General features: G+C 49.1%; 1 protein-coding gene and 1 non-coding gene across 2 annotated transcripts; both read right to left on the bottom strand.

Moving 5' to 3' along the window:
• Positions 1-2,267: 2,267 nt before the first annotated feature.
• Positions 2,268-2,373, bottom strand: LOC130987318 (small nucleolar RNA R71). Its single transcript, XR_009089706.1, has one exon. It is a non-coding gene; the product is annotated as a small nucleolar RNA R71 (small nucleolar RNA).
• A 5,502-nt stretch (positions 2,374-7,875) lies between these two features.
• On the bottom strand, positions 7,876-8,232 carry LOC131025892 (uncharacterized). Its single transcript, XM_057955672.1, has one exon. The coding sequence runs from the start codon at positions 8,230-8,232 to the stop codon at positions 7,876-7,878; it is 357 nt and encodes a 118-aa protein (XP_057811655.1).
• Between the last annotated feature and the right edge of the window lie 643 nt (positions 8,233-8,875).

Raw genomic sequence — 8,875 nt, 5'->3', positions numbered from 1 at the left:
TGCTAAGAGAGGTAAACCTTTATCTCCTGTTTACTGTTTCTACACCACTCCATTTATATGAGTCTGTTGACTCTGCTCCGCCAAACTTTTTTTTCCCTCTTTCGTTTTGGATTGCAATGACAGTACTAGTTATTTGTTTTTTTGTCAAACAAACTGTACCTTTCTTTGAGTAGACGTATACTTTTTTTTTTGAAGCTAAAGATGAATCATATTAACTGATGAGGAGTAATATATGCAGAGCAGAGGATGAACTCAGACAGAGAAATCACTAGGGTCAGAGGAATGGACCTCGTCAGAGGAATGGATTCCATTAGAGGAATGGGCTCGGCCAGAGGAATCACTCGGGTCAGAGGAATGGACCCCGCCAGAGGAACGCGGCTGTTTACCTCGTTTTTGGGTAGTTTTTGCGTATGTTTCTGCTGTGCATTCGAGCATGTTCCATATCTTTTTGCCCTATTTTTCACGTGCTCGATGATCTTTTTGGGTGTGCTATTGTCGTGTGCAGGATTCGTGAGTTGTCAAGCGTTTTCGGCTAGTTTGGAGCAGTTTTGGAGTCTGGCTCACGGCCGCCGCCGTGCCACGGCGGCCGCCGTCTCGACGGCGGCCGCGGCCCCACGGCGCGTGCCGTGCGATTTCTTGGAGAATCTGCGAAAGGCACCCACGGCGGCGCCGTCCCACGGCGGCCGCCGTCCCTGGCGTTTCGGCAGTTACGGTTTTTCCGTATTTAAGCCCATTTTTAGGGTTTTTCATGGCACTCTCGATCCCAGCAGCCTCTAGGGCGATTTCCACCATTTTCCTTTGGTTTTTAGAGATTCAAAACATCAACATTTGCTCTCGGATTCATTGGATTACTGTTGATTGCATTTTTCATCCCGTTGGATTAGTATTACTTGGATCGCTACGTTTTGTAAGAACTCATTTGTTTTTCTTAGTTAATTTGAATCCTTTGGTTTATTTGGATCCTTTGGTTTATGCTTTTGATGAATGTGATGATTTGAGATTATTTCCGTTGAATCTTGATAGTTACGTGATTTGTTGGTTCGTCATTGTTGCCTACAGATTTCTCTTGTTTGAGTATGCTTAGGAATCTTTCTTTTATGGTGATTAAAGTTTTCTTTGAATTTGAATGTTTGGTTTAGTTTTCATGCCTAGGGAGCTATTGATTGTTGGTTAAGAGTTTAAGACCGCTTTGTTTAGAGTGCTAGGTTAAAACCTTAGTTGATAGGTTTAATGTTTAATCTTTATGTTCTTAGTTGTTTCATATCTACTGCATTAGTTAATGTTTATTGCTTCCTTCCGTTCATGTTTTGGTGACTAGAGTGCGAGATAGTGCCAGACCCAACTACCCGATTAGAGTGTTTAGGTTTCCTTTCCGTTTCGTGTGAGTAATACAGTTAAAGCCCTGCTAAGCCTTCCGTGTGAGACGACTTGAGTCACCTTACCGCCCTAGGACGACCTCGTATAAATTCGAGTCCATCCGTTAGGTGTTTTTGGATGAGTCAAATTTTGCCGCCGTTGCCAGGGAAGGCTTTAGGCATTTGATTGTGTTGCATTGTTTTCCGTGTTTATTTTTGCTTCTTTCTTTTAACTCGGTTATTTTCTCCCTCCGGTGCGTTTGATTTGTTTGTTCGTGTTGTGTATGCAAGGACGCAGAAGCTTGAAGAGAAAGCTTGCACCTTACTACGACAACATTCACCGACCTCGTGAGGTCCTTTTAAGCCTGGAGGAGGAGTCCGAGTCCAGTTCGAGAAACCTTGTGGAATCACAGTTTCGAGAGGAAGACTGTGAAGAGAGAATCGCTTCCAATCCCATTCTGGAAGCCGTTGAGGAGACACTTTCAGTGCATTCTGAAGAAGAAGAAGAAGCTCGGCCCAATCCTGACCCAGAAGCCATGGCGGAGCAGAATGTCCAGTACATGGGAGATTTTTCCAGGCCAGTTATTGGGACCACTAGCACTTCAGCGATAGTGCTTCCCACGGCGGTCCGGAATTATAATCTGAAACCCAACGACTCAAACTTGCTGCCGCTTTTTCATGGGATGCCGAGTGAGGACGCCTTACAGTTCATCCGTGACTTCTGCACTCAAGTGCAGACCTTTCCACTGCTGGAACTCACCGAGGATCAGTTGAGACTCAAGTGCTTACCTTACGCACTCAAGGACCGGGCAAGAACGTGGTTATTGTCCTTGCCGCCGAACTCCATCACTACATGGAGAGAGGCGAGTGAGAAGTTCATGCTCAAGTACTACCATAATCACAAGACGCAGGAGATTAGGAGCCAGATAATGAACTTCATGCAAGGAGCTGACGAGCCTCTCCATGAAGCTTGGGAGAGATTCCAAGAGCTCCTCCGCCAGTGCCCACAGCACCAGTTAGCACCTGTCATGTTGATGCAGTTCTTCTATGACGGATTGATTCAGACGGCACAGTTTATGGTAGACAGTACAGCAGGGGGCAACATTGCCCGGAAGACAGCTGATGAGCTCAAGGAGATCTTCGACACACTTGCCGCGAGTTCTCAACAAAAATCGGTCAGAGGAAGGAGGGTCGAAGCCAATGCAGTAGCCCCAAACAATGAGCTGCAGAAGCAAGTAGCAGACTTGATGAGGCAAGTTCAGCACCTAAGGATGAGCCAGGTGGAGACTCCACCCGTTCAAGCACCTCCAGCTGAGAGTTGTGGCATATGTGGCGATTTTGGCCACGGAACCAACGAGTGCCATCGAATGGGGGAATTCACACCTGAAGGGGAGGCAGAGGTCTATGCTGCCCAGGGATACTAGGGGAGACCTCAATTTGAACAGAGGCCCATGTTTAATCAAGGGCAACAAAGTTCCAACTCGGGTTGGAGAGCTCAGCAGAATTCTGGATGGAGGAACCAAGCTCCTGGCCAAGGGTCGGGATCAAATCAAGGCAATCAGTTCCGTCGATCTCCTCAGCAATTTGGGTATCAGAACCAGCAGTAGTTCTACCCACCTCAACAGCAGTTTCCCTTTCCTCAGCAGCAGAACTACACTCAAGCGCATCAGCAATAGCAGCCCCCGCAGTATCAGCAGTATCAACAGTTCCCCATGCAACAAGGAAATTTTCAGCAGCAGCAGCAATACCAGAATGCCCCCCAATAGTTTCAGAAGCAAGCTCAACCGCAGAAGCCGTCTCTCGAGGACACCATGCAATCCTTTATGGAGATGACCAAACAGAGCATGGAGTCCCAGTCGGCTACAATCAAGCGTCTCGAGACAACCGTTGGGCAGCTCTCCGGGACATTGAACCAGATGCAACAACAGCAACAACCAGGGAAGCTCCATGGACAAGGATTGCAGCCCCACCAAGCCCAAGCTGTCACTGTTTTACGCAGTGGAAAGGTGGTGAACAACAAAGTGGAAGCCCCTGTGGAAGAACCACCCAAGGAAGTCCGCATGGAAGAGCAAGTAAAGGAGCCGCTGCAGCCAAGAGAGGAGGAGAAGGAGAAAGAGCAGGAGCCCGAAGTGAAGCTCCACAAGGCTACCAAGCCATATAAGCCACCGGTCCCCTACCCAAGCCGGTTGAAGAATGAAAAGCTGGACCAACAGTTCACCGATTTCTACAACATGTTGGCAAAGGTGAACGTGAACTTGCCGTTGCTAGACGTGATCAGGAATGTCCCAGCTTACTTGAAGTTCTTTAAAGAGTTGGCCTCCAAGAAGAGGAGGTTCGAGGACAACGAGAAGATTTTGGTGTCCGAGGTTGCAAACTCCATAATGCAACAGCCCTTACCGACCAAGCAACGAGACCCAGGTAGCTTTGTGATTAATATTGCTTTGGGTAATGGTAAGGAGGCCTCGGGGATGTTAGATTTGGGGGCTGGAATCAATCTAATGCCTTACTCTATTTTCAAGCAATTAGAGTTAGGAAATTTGAAACCCACTCGTATGTGCTTGCAATTAGCCAATAGGTTGGTGAGGTATCCTCATGGGGTAGTTGAAGATATCCTTGTTAGAGTGGGTGGTTTGATTGTACCTGTTGATTTTGTTGTCTTGGAGATAGGAGAGGTACATGAAAATGGCAAAGAACATACTCTATTGCTAGGAAGACCATTCATGGCAACTACTAACACATTGATAGATGTTAAAAATGGCACCATGAAAATGACTGTGTTAGGAGAGTCAGTGTCTTTCTCTGTGCATCATAATCGAGCCATGCCATCATCCTCACTCACTAATGAATGTTCTTATATTGATGCTATTGATGGCTTGGCCGACATGTTCTTTGTGCAGGAGCAAGAAGTTGTTGAGGTTTTTGCAGGGTCCGCGGACATGGAAGAGTTTGCCCGTGAAGCCGAATAAAGAGAGCGGGCCCGCAAGGCTAAGCTCCCCATTGATGAGGCCGTGGTGATTGACAATGCCACGAAGATTAAGCCAACCTTGGAGCTCAAGGAGCTCCCGAAGAACCTCAAGTATGTATACTTGGAAGGAGAGGCGGAAAAGCCCGTGATCATATCTGCCGAGCTCACGCACGAGCAAGAGTTGGCATTGATGGAGGTTTTGCAGAAAAATAAGGCAGCTTTCGGATGGGGGCTTGCCGATATTAAAGGCATCAGCCCCGCCACTTGCATGCACAGGATCCACCTTGAGGAAGGGGCGAGGCCCAAGAGAGATGGCCAAAGGAGATTGAATCCGGTCCTCATGGAGGTGGTACGCAAAGAAATCCTCAAGCTATTGGCGGAGGGGATCATCTACCCGATCGCCGATAGTGAGTGGGTTAGTCCGGTGCACGTGGTGCCGAAGAAAGGAGGGATCACCGTCATCCTTAATGACGATCAAGAGTTGGTGCCAACCCGCCCCGTGACGGGATGGCGCATGTGCATCGACTACAGGAAATTGAATGCAGCCACCAAAAAGGACCACTCTCCCCTTTATTGATCAAATGCTTGATCATTTAGCTGGTCATAACTTTTATTGTTTTCTTGATGGACTTTCAGGGTACTACCAAATAGCCATTGCACCAGAGGACCAAGACAAGACGGCATTCACCACTCCCTTCGGCATCTTTGCGTGGAAGAGGATGCCGTTCGGATTGTGCAATGCACCGGGGACTTTCCAACGGTGCATGATGTCGATCTTCACGAAAATGATAGGTGATTTTGTTGAAATTTTTATGGATGATTTTTCCATGTTTGGTTGCTCTTTTAATGATTGCTTGGCGAAAATTGATTTGGTGTTGCGAAGGTGCATAACTAGTGGGTTGACTTTAAGTTGGGAGAAGAGTCACTTCATGGTGACTAGTGGAATTGTTCTTGGCCACGTCGTGTCTAAAAGTTGCCTCCACCTATTGATGTGAAAGGGATTAGAAGTTTTCTAGGTCATGCCGGGTTTTACCGGTGTTTCATTAAGGATTTTTCTAAGATTAGTCAACCTTTATGCCGTTTACTTGCCCAAGATGTGCCTTTTGTATTCAATGATTCTTGCATGCATGCTTTTGAGTTGCTTAAGCTTAAGTTGAGCACAGCTCCAATTGTGGTTGCACCCGATTGGGCAATGCCCTTTGAAATCATGTGTGATGCTTCTAATTCCGCTGTGGGTGCGGTGCTTGGTCAACGTGTTGATAAGATGTTGCGTGTGATTTACTATGCTACCTTGACTTTGAATAGTGCACAAGTGAATTACACCACCACTGAAAAAGAGTTGTTTGCTGTGGTTTTTGCTTTAGACAAGTTTCGTGCTTATATTATTGGTTCTAAAGTAATCGTCCATAGTGATCATGCGGCTCTAAGATATTTGTTGACTAAGTCCCAAGCCAAGCCACGGCTTATCCGTTGGATTTTGTTGTTGCAAGAATTTGATGTTGAGATTAAGGATGGGAAGGGGAGTGAAAACTCTGTGGCTGATCACTTGTCTAGACTTGAACAAAATGAGGTAGAGTCAAATGATGTCGCTATTCATGAGTCTTTCCCATTTGAGCATGCATACGCATTGACTTCGGTCCCGTAGTTTGCAGATATAGTCAATTATCTTGCTTGTGGAGAACTCCGACCTAACCTCACTTCCCAAGAGAGGAAGCGTTTTCTGTCTCTTTGCAGGCAATACTATTGGGAGGATCCCTACTTGTTCAAGTTGGGAAAGGACGAAGTGATACGAAGGTGTGTACCCAATGAAGAGCAACAACGCGTCTTATAGTGGTGTCATGACGCTCATTGTGGAGGCCATTTCGGCGGACAAAAGACAGCCCACAAAGTGCTCCAATCTGGTTTGTATTGGCCAACTCTCTTTAAGGATGCTCATTCATTTTATCTAGCTTGTGACCGTTGTCAACGAGTGGGAAACATTGGCCGTAGGAATGAGATGCCCCTAACTAACATTTTAGTTGTGGAAATTTTCGACGTATGGGGCATCGATTTCATGGGGCCATTTCCCATTTCTTACGGATTTGAATACATTTTATTGGTGGTTGATTATGTGTCCAAGTGGGTTGAGGCAATCCCCACGAGGACTTGTGATGCTAATGTTGTCCTCAAGTTTGTGCAGGAGAACATTTTGTGCCGTTTTGGGTTCCCCCGTGCTATCATTAGTGATGGGGGAAAACACTTCTGCAACAAATTGTTTGAGAAGCTCATGCGAAAAAATGGCATCACCCATAAGGTTGCAACTCCTTATCATCCGCAGACTTCGGGGCAAGCCGAAACCAGCAACCGGCAAATCAAGGGCATACTTGAAAAGACCGTGCAACCATCGCGCAAGGATTGGTCCATCAAGCTCTCGAATGCTCTATGGGCATATCGGACCGCCTTCAAAGGAGTTCTTGGGATGAGTCCCTATCGTCTTGTGTATGGCAAAGCTTGCCATTTGCCGGTCGAGATCGAGCATCGTGCTTATTGGGCTATCAAGGCTGCAAACTTGGATCTTCGATCCGCAGGGAAACAACGAGCCTTACAAATGGAAGAGCTTGATGAGTTGCGCAATGAAGCATACGAGAATGCGCGCATCTACAAAGACAAAGTGAAGAAAATGCATGATCGTCGTGTCGTGCAAAAGGACTTCCACCCGGGCATGAAAGTACTGTTGTTCAACTCACGATTGAAACTCTTTCCCGGAAAACTCAAGTCCCGTTGGATTGGCCCATTCATCATCAAAGAAGTGCTCAATCATGGAGTCGTGGTGTTGACAAAGGAAGGAACCGATGAGCAATTTACGGCAACGGGCATAGGGTGAAGCCCTACCTGGAGCATGAAGTGGTTGCTGTTGTAGTGGAGTCTCAAGCACTCCACGACCCAACGTGTTGACAAGCTTTTTACCGTCGAGCTCTCGACCTTAACTAGAGCGCTTCGTGGGAGGCAACCCACGTTTCTTTCTTTTCTCTTTTCTCTTTTGTTTTGTGTGGAGTGAGTTCTTGTGGTGTTTTATCCTCTCTTTGCTAGTTTTAATTGGGTTTTTACTAGTGTTTAATTGTGGTTATACAGGTAATAGGCTTATCGGACTCTCTCCGAGCTCGAAGACGGTGAGAAGGGGCCGATGGACGTCCAGGGACACCCGCCGCCGCCCCACGACGGCGGCTGTACGATTTCCTAAGACCAAAACCCACCAAAACGCCGAAAGGGGGGGACGGCAGCGCCGTCCCACGGCGGGCGCCGTCCACGGCGCCGCTGTGCCACGGCGGGCGCCGTACCCCCCAATTCACCCTAATTCCCCCAAATTCCACCCAAAACCCCGTAGGGGGTGCACGGTGGCGCCGTCCCACGGCGGCCGCCGTCACCCCCAGCCCGTTCCTCCCCGCCCACCCAGCCCAGCCCAGCCCGCCACCTCCCTATAAAAAGCTAAACCCTACTTTCCCCCCCACCATCAGCCACCCGCCTCCCTCACCACCTCTCTCTCTCTCCCTTCCTTCACCAAAACACCCCACCATCTCACGCCTCCCTCCCATTCCCCATAACCACCACACCACCACCAACATCCATCACTATCACCGCTGCCGCCGCCACACAGCCGCCGCCGCCGCAGCAACCACACCTGCCGCCGTCAGCACCACCTGCTCCCGCACGCCACCACCAACACCAGCCCCTGCACAGCAACTTCGGCCCACCGCCAACCACAGCCACCACCTGCCAACCACAGCCACCACCTGCCCCGCCACCGCCTTTAGCAGCCCACGACCGTCGCCGTCTGCACGGCCGCCGCCGAGCTCCACAGCCGCTGCCGTCTGCACGGCCGCCGCCGTCTGAACCACCTCCGCCGTCAGCACAGCCGCCGCCGTCTGCCACCATCCACCTCATACTATGGCTAATCTCAATACCTACAAGCGCCGACGACGCCTATTAGTTACAGACGAAGAGGACGAGGCCCCACCTAGCCCTCAGGCCTCTCCTAGCTGCCCTCCTCGCCCTCCCACGCCACCGAAGGATATCTGCCATGTCTATAATGCCACTTTCGCCATCTATGAAGATTGGGAGGGCACTCGGTGGACGGCGTTAAAAGGGAAGCAAGTCACCCAACCTCGCTGTCTTGATTGGCCATTGCTCAGAAGGTTGAAGCTTGACAAGGCCATCGAGACACATTTGAAGAATATGGGACTCTACAAGTTTTCACAAACCACGCCGCCAGGCTTGCTTATGTTGCATTTGGAGTTCCTTTGCACGCTCAACATGACCGCCGACAAGTCCGAGCTCCATTGTCGCATGCTGAATAGGCCATGCGTCGTCACTTACCGGATAATGAATGAAGTCTTTGGGTTTCACCCGAAGCGCTTAAAAGGTATCCCGGATACGTGGGTGGCGGCTAATGCTTGGAAAGAGTTGACTGGTTTGCCCACTTGGACCGGCCAGGGTGCCCCGAGTAACCAACTCTTGGACGCCGACATGGGCGTACTACACAAGTTCCTGTCCTTCTGTGTTGTGGGCAAGGAACAGG

This window comes from Salvia miltiorrhiza, chromosome 5 (assembly GCF_028751815.1).
Source record: "Salvia miltiorrhiza cultivar Shanhuang (shh) chromosome 5, IMPLAD_Smil_shh, whole genome shotgun sequence".
NCBI lineage: Eukaryota > Viridiplantae > Streptophyta > Magnoliopsida > Lamiales > Lamiaceae > Salvia > Salvia miltiorrhiza.
Note: the sequence above shows the minus strand (reverse complement) of the source record. Positions and strands in the feature narration are given on the sequence as shown.

Excerpts from the sequence above, each read along its gene's own strand:
- LOC131025892 (XM_057955672.1), bottom strand. The coding sequence starts at position 8,232 with ATGGTGGCAGACGGCGGCGGCTGTGCTGACGGCGGAGGTGGTTCAGAC.